We start from the raw sequence: 12,887 nt of genomic DNA on the forward strand, positions 1-12,887 counted from the left end.
ATATGAGTCCTATAAACTTTTGAGGGCTAATTCTGTTTTAAGGTCTAGAAGGTATAGTTAGTTAAATGCAATGCCAAGGGAAAGCAATGGAATGTGCATTGATTGTAAATTACTTTTAATTTATTCTTGTAAAGTTAAGAAAAGATGACAAATCGTGGGCAAATTACAGTACCTCTGTTATCCTGTATACTGTTGGAACCAAGGTAATATTTCTAGCAAAAGCAAGTTAATATGATTATTATTTACATTGCATGAAATTAATTAAGAAACTATAAATTAGCAAGAGGAAAGAATGGTAGCTTTGAGCCACAGAAGGAGGAGCTAATATTATTTCTCCAACAGAGAGTCAATAAAGACTGGAACTTTCCTAAAGAACATAATTGTGGCGGTTCATCTGTGGCTTTTGTGCTGTGTCAAGTGAAGAACAGAGTGAACAGTGGAAAAGGAAGCCTAGAGACCTGCTGCTTTCATACCTGCAGAACTGGACGGGGCACAGCACCTCCCACGGGGGTGATGAATACAATGGGTACAACCCGAGAGTCTCCGTATTTGAACTGCACGAGCGCATGTGAGGGGCCAACACACCTGTCCACGGTGCCTGCAAGGAACCCAGTTGTTAAAAAGCCATTTTTAAGCTACATTCTGCACGCCCAGGTAAGTCACTAGATAAATGGGCACTGAGTCACCTAACATTCCTTTTATCTCAGAACCTCAGGTCTGCAGGAGTCCTCACCTGAGGAAGGGGCCTCGGAGGCCAGTCAGCACACGTTGTCCCTCCAGGAATGTAAGCTTGCAAATGGCGCTTGCTGCATTCTTTGTATTTTTATCCCTAGTACACGGCATGGCACCTGACACCTAGCTGAGGATTCAATAAATGTTTGTTGATTGACCAATTAACGACTTGAAATGAGGAGAAACAAACCTGCTGCCTCAGGTAGCCGATTTCCTTTTGGGCAGCTTTAGCTGTCAGGGAGTTTTTCCTCACTTCAGGTACAGTGGAAAAGAATACCAGTGGAGACTAAGGACCTGGGCTTGAATCCCACCTCCAATACTTACTACATGCACAACTTTGGGGAAATCATTTAACCTCTCTGGACCTCCAGTATTTGTTTTTTAGTTTTGGTTTTTTTTTTTTTTTTTTGCTTTTTGGAGGGCAATTGGGGTTAAGTGACTTGCCCAAGGTCACACGGCTAGTAAGTTGTTAAGTGTCTGAGGCTGGATTTGAATTCAGGTCCTCCTGACTCTGCACTGTGTCACCTAGGCACCCCTCCTCCAGTATTTGTTTGCGGAATGAGGGGACTGGAGTAGATGGCCTCCGGAGGCCCATGCAACTCTAGATCTCAGAGTTCTTTGAGCCTAAATCTGACTTTCTGTCATCTCCAACCCTTTGTGGAGCCAAGCAAAACAAATCTAATCGCTGTGCACCGTGACAGCCCATCAGATATTTGAAGACAGCTATCATGTTTCCCCTAAGTCTTTTCTCCTCCAGGCTAAATGTACCCCCAGTCCTTTCAACCCCTCCAAATATGGCATGATCCTGCGGCCCCTCTCTCCTGCTCGCCCCCCACTGAGCACACTCTAGCTTGCTGGGTTTTTTTCCTAAGACCTGCCCAGTAGGATTGAACTCAGGTAAGAACTCTTGCAGAACAAATTATCATTTTTGGGTTTTTCTATTTTTTTTTGTCACAGACAATATTTTACAACTGAAAAGCCCAAAGCATTTTATAAACATTGCTTATAAAATGCCAGGGAGATGGGTAGGCATCCAGATAAATGAACAGGAGCCTGGAGAATTTCCATGACTTGTGCTGAACAGTAGGAAATATCTGGAGCCCATAGGTGTACAGTGGATAGAGGGTCAGGCCTGGAGTCAGGAAGACTCAGCTTTCTGAGTTCAAATCTGGCCTCAGACACTTCCTAGCTATGTAACCCTGGGCAAGTCACTTACTTTTGTTTTCCTCAATTTCCTCATCTGTAAAATGAACTAGGGAAGGAAATGGCAAACCATTTCAGTATTTGGGCCAATAAAACCCCAAATGCGGTCATGGAAAGTCAGATATGACTGAAGGACAACAAAACAGCAAATATTCTTCCTAATACAAAGATTGTTCACACATGTATATGCTCTCTCCCTCTAGGAAGCCTCTTTGCCTTCCGTGCACATAACTTACAGAAGCTGTAAGGGACCACAAAGCTCAGTGAAGTCCTAACTGCTTCTAAACAGAAAGCTCACCTTGAACATCCCCAGCAAGTGGGGCCAGCTTCCACCCAACAGCCACTGGTGACGGGGTCTCCCCCACTTTTGGAGAGGCCGAATTTGTATTCACCCTTTTGATATCTTTTACTTATATAAGTCTTTCAGGATAAAAAAATATGTATTTTTCAGCTAGAAAATTGGGAAAAGAAGCCTAAGCTTTCACCAGAATCTTTTTCTCAAAGCTAAACAAAAGATCTGATGGTAGAGAAATAGGAACGATGACCAGGTTAAATAAACCAATGTGCCCTCTGTGCCCAAATTTACAACTAGAAATAATTAAGAAGCTAAAAATGCTGAGTGTTCCCTTGTGGTGTAGCTACAGTCAAAGAGGACACTGTAATGGAAAGAGAAAATTCCTGGGCCGAGGTCGGGAAGGTCTGGCATTCAGCCTGACTGAGTTTATGCTCCCCATTAAAAGGGGGTCATAATTTTTAAGGGACATTTTAGAAACAGATACATTAACATGGCAGCTACAGTTGTGCACAGAATTCCTTTCATAGATAGAAAACGTGTACACAAGGCCCCATTGTCCTCCAGAACAACGTGCCTGGCATCCTGGCCATGACCACCCTCTTACTGCCCCATGCAGCTTTGGCAAACTGGGTTTATTTGCTACAAAAGAAACCAGGTGTTGATTTTCTGCCTTGACCCAGGCCCAAACATCTCTTATTTCATTGAGTGTTATAAGGAGGCCAAGATTATTTTTCAAAAAATCAAACCCTTTGTTGATTTTTTCCTCAATTTTTGGACTGAAATGTTCAACTTGATTTTAGATAAAACTAAATAAAAATAACCAATCAACAAGTAATATTAAATACCTACGGTGTGTCTGGCTGTTAAGGGATACAAAGACTTTCAAATCCAGCCTCAGACACTTAACCCTTACTAGCTGTGTGACCTTGGGCAAGTCACTTAATCCAAATTGCCCCTCAAAAAAAAAAAAGGAGAGATACAAAGACTGTCAACTCCAAAGGGATGGCAAGCAGGCTACCAGGAAGGGACAATGGCTATTCCCTAGTTCCCTGAGCAATTCAGTCCAACCCAGATGAGCAAACATTCATGTGTCCTGGTCCTCTCCAAGAATGAGGGACAAACTACAACAGCTTGCTGATAAGCCGGATCTCTGTGCTGACCTGACATCCAGTACTCTTGAATTTCACTCCTCCACACGGCCTCGGCTTCTCCTCTATGACATCCCTCAGTTTTGTCTCAGGTGTGTCTACTGGTTAACTGGGAGGCCCAGATAAATATCTCCCACCGTTTCCTCCTCACACTGTGCCTCCCTGTGAGCAAACCAAACCACAGCATCTGACCCCCTCTAGCCTAGGAGGACCCTTGCTGTGATCGTGAAGATGTCTGAAATCTTGTTTAAGTCGCTTTTTCAGTCGTGTCCAGCTCTCTGTGGCCCCATTTGGGGTTTTCCTGGCAAAGATACTGGCGTGGTCTTCCATTTCCTTCTCCAGCTCCTTTTACAGATGAGGAAACTGAAGCCCAAAATGACTTGCCCAGGGTCTCACAGCTAGTAAGAGTATGAGGCCAGATCTGAACTCTCAAAGATGAGTCTTCCTGACTCTGGGCTCTGTCCACTGAGCCCCCTAGCCTCCCGTGTTCACAACGACGAGCCTTTAGATGGTATGGGCAATGAGATCATGTAATGGAAGAACCGCGTTTGAATCCACGAGCTTGGATTAAGACCCTCAGTTGACCTTGGTTGCCTTACAGGGTGGTTGTGGGGATCCAATGAAGGTAAAGCATTTTGTAAGCCTTACCCATCAGTGCAACACGCTAGCATTCTTACCACTTAGTACCGTATCCGCATGTGGGAGAACTCAGTAAATGCCGGCTGATTTGCCTTGACCTCGCCTCACCCTTTGACTCAGGACACCACTATGCCAATTATCCTCCATAATTTCTTCTGTCCCTACTGCGCCTTAAAACTGACTCATTATCACCAAAGATGATTCTAAAGTTTTCAATGAAAAATATCCTAAAAGGACCAAAAAATTATCTTGGCAAAATTCTTCAGATGCCTCTTCTCAATAAAAATGATGCAAGCAAAATAAAGTTTCAAAAATCATGTGAAGCTTAAAAAACAAAATTGCAATAACATTCTAGACAATTCAGGTACTTCCCAAAAGGCGTACCTATGACCACAGAGCAGGTTCTATTTAATTTTTTTTGGAGGGGGGAAGGCAAGGCAATTGGGGTTGAGTGATTTGCCCAAGGTCACACAGCTAGTAAGTGTCAAGTGTATGAGGCAGGTTTTGAACTCAGGTCCTCCTGACTCCAGGGGAAGTGCTCTATTAAGCTATCTTCTTTACAAATTTTTTTTTAATTTTAATTTTTTCACACAGCAGGTTTTTAAAAACAATCACTTAATCCATTTAGACAGCCTTTTAGTAACTGGTTACCTACCAGTTATTTTCAAAGTTGACTAGTTGTTTGGCTAAATTGATTTTCTTTTAAATATCCCCCCAAGAGGTAATCACAGATACTGAGGCCAAAACAGCTGATGTTAGCTCCTGATGTCTGTCCATTAATCACATGAGAAAAGAAGTGAAAAAAAAAATGATTTTTAAGATGTTAATATTAACACAAGGTTTCATAGGCAAGAATGTAAAATCTTTTTCTTGGTTCAAAAATCGAGTTCACAAATGCAAGATCGGGAGGCATAGCTAAGTAGCAGTTTGTCTGGAAAAGGGTCTGGGGGCTTTAGTGGGCCACAAAACTCAAATGTGAGTCAGTGTCAAGTAGCATGCAAGAAAGCTAATGCTGACTGCACTAAGAAAGGAAGAAATTAGGGGATGAGAATTCAGCCAGACTCTGCCCTGGTCAGACGACAGTCTGGAACAGTATGTTCACTTGCAAGTATCATACTTAAAAAATGAAGTCAACTCATTATTTAAAAACCTATTATGTTCCAGGCACTGCTAAGCACTGGGGATACAAAAAAAAGACAAAAAATAAAAATAAAGAGTAATTTCTACTCTCAAAGAGCTGCCAGTCTAAAGGAAGAAACAACATAAAAACAACTATATACAAATTAGACACGTGTGTGTGTATTTATACACACACATAAAAGAGAGTCTGGGGAGAGAGTCCAGAGGAAGACAAGCAGAAAGGTAAAGAACCTTGAGTTCATATCATATAAGGAATGGTTGAAGGAAATATGGATTTTCAATTTGGAAAGGAGAAAACTTGGGAATGAACACATATGAACGCATTCCTCAAGTTTTTGAAGGGCTGGCTATCTAATGGACGAGAGATTAGAACTTGTTCTACTTGGGCAGAGGGGGACAAGTAGAAGTGAGGGATAGAAGTAGCCAAGAGACAAGCTTAGGCTTGATGCCAGGAAAAACCTGTCGATGATTAGAGCTCTTCAAAAGCACAATGGTCAGCTTTAGGACTCAGCATGTTCCTGCTTATTGGAGGTCTTCTGATGAAGACGCATGGTCACTTCCTGAGCATGTTGTGGTGGGAGTTTCCTTTTCAGGGACAGGTTGGACAGACTGGTCACTGAGATTCCTTCCATCTCTGAAACTGTGATTCTGTGATTTATTGCTGACTTGCCATCAGATGGCACATACTGTGCTACTGTCCCCAAGGGCTTCCCACACTCTCCACAATCAGGCAGCATTGTTTTCTGTCTCATTTTCTCAGCTCACAATTATTGTGTTGATGGATATTTGAGCCCTTCAAATTTTTGCTAAACTACTAAAGCACTAAACTATTATTATTCACTGGGGTTTTTTACCCTGGAGAAGAGAAGGCTTAGTATGGGTGGGTGTGGTAGATAATAAATGTCTTCAAGTATTTGCAGATTGTCTTGTGTGAAGTCATTAGACTTATTCCTCTTAGTTCCAGAGGGTAGAACTAGGAGCGTTGGGTAGAAAGTAGAGAGGCACATCAGTTCAGTATAAGGAAAGATTCCTAAGAAGTAGGCCTACCTAAAAGTGGAATGGTCTGCTTTTAGATCAAAGGAGGTCTTCAAGATGAACCAAATAATTCACTTCAGATACGTTGGACTAGTGCTTAGTATGATTCCCAGTACATAGTAGGCACATGATAAATGCTTATTGACTAACTGACTAGAAAACCATAATCCAGTGGAAAAAGCACTGACTTTGGAATCAGAGGGCCCGGGTTCAAGTCTTCTGTCTCTCACTACCCACGTGACTAAAGTTTAGTGACCCAAGTCACTAAACCTCTCCTGGCCTAGCTTCCTCATCTGTAAAATGAAAAGAGTCGGATTACGGCCCCTGTCCCGTCTAACTCAAAATATATGCTTCGATGATCTTTTTACTTTGGAATCATTAAAAGAGCCAGAGCCGGTGGGGCCCTTGGAGGTCACTGGGCATTCAGCAGATGAGGAAACCAAGGTTTTCTCCTTCCAGGTCAGAGAGTAAGTGCCAGATCTGGGATTCAAAACCAGGGCTTCTGACTCCAAATCCAGCATTCTCTCCACTGTACCATTCCAGTCCTCAAATTCTGTGACTTGATGTTGAGCCAGCAGGTTGGAGTCCAAATTGCTTCAGCCTTACTGTTTGGCTTTCAAATTATTCTCAAGTGGCTTTATAAACACCAAGCTGAATAAATCACAAGGAGCTTTTCCAACCCAGTAAGATGGCTTTCTACAATTCCATCTGAGCAGCCGTGAACCCTAAAGAAAGGGAAGGCAGGTTCCAAGCACCTCCTCCCCTTCCCTTGGCTTCAAGACCAGTTCCAAGGCATAACCTGATAGGCCCCCTTTTAGGCTGTGACTCCATATTGATTCTCACAAAGTAAGTTCCAAGGCAAATTTGCTAAGTTTACAAATCAAATTGTTCCAGTTGTCAGGCCCACATCTGCCCTCTGGGAACTGAAAAAGTCCAGCTGATGTCTGTCTCTAGCCATAGTCCTTGCAATAGAGATTCTGGAATTGCATTTTATCTGGTGATTTGGATGGTGATGCTAGAGGCCTGTCATAGTTTGTGCAGGACAGCTGTGCTCATTTGCAAATAAAACACCAGCTTGTCAGGAATCCTTTCCTCAGCAGAAATACTTCCACCTCCCACTGAGGACCCCATTAGTGACAAAGTCCTGGAATTCTCTGTGAAGAATAGATATGGGTCCTGGGGCACTGATCTAGGAAGTAAGTAATTCCAACCTGGTCAGATTCCCCAGACAATTAGAGTTCATCTGCATGAGTTACCATGACCCTTTTGTCTTATTCTGGAAAGGTGTTGATACTATCCTTCTTATAAATACCCCTTTCAGAACGTACACACATCTTTTCTGAGTCACCAGAACTGCTCAAAGCCCAAGATTTTTGCCCTAGTTAAAGGCTCATCTTTCCTCTCTCCTCCCTTAAATCTCTTAGACCACTCTATATGACTAAATAGATGTGTGCATTTAATCAAAATTCTAACTTGAATTATGTTTTCTTGGCCCAGACCTATGGTTTCATCAATCCAGCTGTAATTCTTAATTAATAGTCTCAGAAAGGTATCTGAAGGTGTTGAGAGGTTAAGTGATTTGTTTACAGCCACACAACTGATACGGGTCCAATGCGGGTCTTGAAGCAGGCGCCATGACCAGGCCTTTAGCTGTTAAAGCTAGCGCTTCTCATGACTACTAAATGCTTGGTATAACTTATTTGACTTTAGGGTTGTGGTATTGTTAACTTAGAGGTCACTTAGCCCGACCTCTATTGGGGAAGGAAATGGCAAACCACTCCAATGTCTTTGCCAAGGAAACCCCAGATGGCGGTCACCAAGAGTCAGACGCAACCAAACAGAAAAGTCCAGTCTCTTCATTTTAAGCCCAGAGAGGTGGCTTCCCCTCTCCTCTACGAGACCATAAGCTCCTTGAGGACAAGGACTATCTGAAAAAACAAACTTTGCATTTCCCACCCCATCCCAACCCCTCGCACGCCCAGCACCATACCTTGTACCAAGGAGGGATTTAATAAGGCATAATTGAGTTGAACTATGACATTCTGGAATAAACCATTAATCATTGTCAACTGTTTACTAAGGGACCGCTAGCAAACCAATCTATCGATTTCTAGGTGAAATACTCTATAAAACCCTCTGCTCAATGGAATCAAAAGAGTTCCAGCTGGTAGCCAAGATCCACCAGCACCAAACTCCAATATAACCAATTAATTTAGGCAGGCAGTCACAGCACTCCGTAATGAGGTTTGCTTAGTACTAGTGACAGCACACATATTAAATCCACAGAAAATTCCCCAAACTCATTTGGCTTAGAAATTTTATCCTCTATGCCCAGCAGAAGCCGCAAATGCATTGGTAAAGTGATAAATTTGAGGGTTTTTTTTTTTTTCCTTTTCACAAGCAGAGCAGGGAAATGACAGGAAGGTCGGCAACAGGAGACAAAAAGGCCTCAAGATCCCACAAACAGCATAATCTGTTCCTGTGTAATTAAAAGCAAATATCCTAAGGGTTCACAATCTAAATAATGTAATGTCTGTACTCTACATATCACATTGCATATATCTTAATTAATATATCTTTCGATATCTTTTGTTGTGTTTGACTCTAAAACAATTTGGGATTTTCTTGGCAGAGATACTGGAGTGGTTCACCATTTCCTTCTCAAGCACATTTTACAGATGAGGAAACTGAGGCAAACAGGGTTAAGTGACTTGCCCAGGGTCACACAGTAAGCATCTCAGGCCACATTTGAACTGAGGAAGAGGAGTCCTCCTGACTCCAGGCCAGACCCTGTGTGCACTGCAGGATCACCCAGCACTCTTACTGTATCTTAGGGACTCTCAAAATACAAAGTCTACCTGGAAAATAAAAGCCATTTTCGTCTAATCTTGCAATAACCTTCTGGCCTTTGAGAGGATCGACTCTTTTGCTTTTGAATTTCTTCCCTTGGCTTTGTTCTGATTTCTGTAGGGTTAAAAAAAGGTGTAGAAATAGGATGATTATACAAAATTTGATGTAGAAAATAGTTTTAAAAAAACAATGAGGAAGAGAACATGCAAGATCTGTAGAGACTGGGAAAGGAACTCCTTATGTAGAGTTACATAACAAATAAATACTCTGTGTGCTCATGCTGTAAGGTGCACACCCCCCACTCCCACTGGCGCGTGCGCGCACACACACACACACACACACACACACACACACACACACACACACACCCCTCCACACCCAACTGGGCCCCAGGGAAGAGAAGTGATCTCCCCAAGGTCAAAGAGGCAGTTAACATGAGAGTTGGGATTTGAACCCAGATGCCCTAATTTCAGAATTGGGCTCTTTCCACAGGGCCAGACTGCCTCTCACATAAAAAAATAAATAGTATAAATAAGCTCCTTTAGGGGAGAGAATCTCTCATTTTCAGCTTTGTGTGCTCAGTACCTAGCAGAGTGCCTGGAACAGTTGGTGTCTGATAATTTCTTGAATTAATTATCTGATCTGAGGGGCGGCTAGGTGCCGCAGTGAATACAGCACCAGCCCTGGAGTCAGGAGGACCTGAGTTCAAATCCGGCCTCAGACATTTAACACTTACTAACCTTGTGACCTTGGGGGAGTCACTTAACCCCAACTGCCCTGCCTTCCCCCCTCCAAAAAAGAAAAAAACATGATCTCATCTGAGCTTGTCTACAGCACAGTGGTTAGTAGTTTCTTTGGTCTGTGGTTTCTTCCATATGGAATATGGAGGAGAAGAAACAAAGAATGGGTACCTAGGTGGCACAGTGGATAGAGGGCCAGGCTTGGTTGGAGTCAGGAAGACTCTTCTTCCTGAGTTCAAATCTGGCCTCAGTTTCCTCATCTGCAAAATGAGTTGGAAAAGGAAATGACAAACCATTCCAGGATCTTTGCCAAGAAAGCCCCGACTTGATTCTTCTCACCTCACAAATCCCACATTAAAGGCTGGAAAGAATAAAGCTGAGTCAGTCCTGATAATCACTGTCATACAGAGGGACACAGACTCCATTCTCGATTATCTATGGGTTTAAATCAGGCAATCACTGGATGATCCACGCTCCTCCATTTTCCTCTATTTCCCCATTGCTGGCTTTGTGGCCAGCTCATTGCCCTTCTATAAAGGGACGCCAGGTAGATGACATTTAAATCAGTTAATTTCAAGCCTTGGCCAGCAATCTGTGTCAGGGTTTCTTGGGGGAAGAGGATTGAATTAATAGTCCAAATCAGTTTTGGGTACTGTCTGTGGATTTCAGTAATTCATTCTACTTTTGCTCCCCATGACCACAGATAATTGAGAGCTGGCTGGACTCTCCTTGAAACTCACCAGCCCCCACTTGAGAATAATACTGGTCACATACATACTAAATCACGAAGAGAGTCTCACAAAGCTGCCTAGGATTCAAGCAGATGGTGAAGCCCTCTGAACTCCAGGCTTCTTTCAAGGAGTCACCATAATAGGTAATATAAACCCATTCTGCAGATGAGGAGACTGAGACAAACAGATTTGCCTAGGGTCAGTCACACAGCCAGTCAAGCGTCTTAAGTGTGACTAGAACTCAGGTCTCCCTGGACTACAAATCCAACACTCTGTCCACCAAGCCACAGCGTTACATTTGTTTGTTTCACCACAAAAAATGGTGGCCAATGACCACAGACAGACAGACTCAAGAAGGATTACCACAAAGCACACACAGGCCCACAAACAAATGTGAACCAACACGCTTTGCAAAGCGCGACATCGAATTAGCGAACAGAATGGTACCCAGCCCTATACAGCTGTTGAGACACAGAGACATCAAGAGAAGAGCCGATGGGCTGCGATCTCCCTGAGGACAGAGACCGGATCTTTCTCATCCTCCTTTCTCTCACAGCCCCAGCATAAAACCGATTCCGGTGAGGGCTCGGTGAATGGTGAATGTGTGGCACTGAGGCCACACTCCAAGCACACAAAGCGCCCTCTTCCCATCACTCTTGGCTTGGTTCCGTCTGTCCCAGACCGAAGTTGACCCAAACCTTCTGAATCCTGTAAGAAAGCGCGGACGGCGGCACCACCTCAGGATGGCATCCTGCTGGGAAAACGACCCACAAAGAAAAGCAGCAACAGCCTCTTCTGCCAGCCTGCAGAAAGGCTCCATGACAGCTGGACACGAGACAAGAGACCCTTTGTTGCATCTGCTTTCTCTGTGGAAGGGATCCAAGCTCTGCCTCCCCACAGTGGCATAATACACGACTTCACTCGAAGGATGCTAACGGGAATGCCAGGCTCAGCGCAGACCTCTTCCTGACTCCCCAAAGTGTCTTGGAGGGAATGGATATTGGATGAAATGAGAAAGTCTCTGTTAGGTACTTACCAAATTAAGAGAAAAATGGGCATTCATTCTCTGCCCTGCAGTTAGGTAATTTTATATATAGACAGACACATACATATACATACACAGATACACATGTATGTACACAGGTATGTATACACACGTGTATACATGTATACCTGTTATTGTTCAGGATTTTTTTTCCAGTTGTTTCTAACTCTTTGTGACCCCATTTGGGATTTTCTTGACAAAAATACTGGAGTGATCTGCCATTTCCTTTTTCAGTTTGTTTTATGGATGAGGAAACTGAGGCAAACAGGGTTAAGTGACTTGCCCAGGGTCACACAACTAGTAAAGCTAGTAAGTGTCTGAGGTTGGATTTGAACTCAGGAAGATGAGTGAGTCTTCCTGAGGCCAAGCCTGGTACTCTATTCACTGTACCACATAGCTACCCATATACATATACATATGTAAATATGCATATATATGTGTGTGTTATATGTGTGCATATATAGAGATGTGAACATGTGTATATATACACATATATATCTAATATCTATATGTGTATAGATGTGAATATGTGTGTTTATGTATATTTATGCTATACATTAACATTATATGCTAGTATAATATAATATTGGCATACAATGATAATATATTAGTATATATATTGGATCTCTTTTAAGATCAAAAGATAAGCCAAATGCATTATCTTCCTGAAATGGGTGCAATGCAGAAACCAAGAACTGCTCTGGGCTCCCTCCTAAATGAATTGTTTTGTTTTTTTTTCCTACAGAGACCATTAACCCTGCCATCTCTTGAATTTCTCAAATGAATCAAGGAATAAAAGTCAGTCCTCCCAGCCGGAGGCTGGGCAACCAAGCTGCTTCCCAACAAAGCAGGCAAAGGTACCATCCCTTACAGAGCAATGTCTTCAGGAAAAGGGTTGTTTCACAGGTACAGCCAAATGTGATTTATTTGTGGTCTTGAAGCTGTGTCTTAAAGCATGACTTCAGTGAAGAAAGGGAGTAAAAGTATCCTTTGCACAGTCTCACTTAAAGCCATACATACTTAAGAGGTTTCTTTAATTTATGAGGCAATTGACTACACAAATTAAAATAACTTCAGAGAGTCTGAATATCATTTGTTCTGGAAACACTATTCTTGCTAAATTCACTCTAGGCTCTGAAGGTATCTGGGCTCCTTTCTCTGCTGCTGCGATGCCCCTGACGACAAAAGTAGCAGCGTTACTCTCTTACTCAGATACCAGGGATTCTGTTCGGGGTCGGTAAAGGGAGCCAGGAGGTGCTTTATGTCCTTGGAGACCCAAACACAAAAGCCAGTGCCCAAGGAAGTAAAAATGTAATGAAATGTTTCCTC

At 42.8% G+C, this 12,887-nt stretch overlaps 1 protein-coding gene across 1 annotated transcript in view; it reads right to left on the reverse strand.

The window, feature by feature from the left end:
• Nucleotides 1-12,887, reverse strand: part of VWA3B (von Willebrand factor A domain containing 3B) — a 210,539-nt gene that overhangs the window by 16,823 nt on the left and 180,829 nt on the right. Inside the window, exons 23-24 of the mRNA XM_069073058.1 lie at nt 9,051-9,156; nt 474-598 (exon numbers count right to left, since the gene is read on the reverse strand). Coding sequence (XP_068929159.1) covers nt 474-598; nt 9,051-9,156 — 231 coding nt within the window. The remainder of the gene's footprint in view (nt 1-473; nt 599-9,050; nt 9,157-12,887) is intronic.

The sequence above is a fragment of the Petaurus breviceps genome, unplaced genomic scaffold (genome assembly GCF_028583685.1).
Source record: "Petaurus breviceps papuanus isolate PSGF00001 unplaced genomic scaffold, PetGlider_PUasm1.0 90849, whole genome shotgun sequence".
NCBI classification, from domain to species: domain Eukaryota; kingdom Metazoa; phylum Chordata; class Mammalia; order Diprotodontia; family Petauridae; genus Petaurus; species Petaurus breviceps.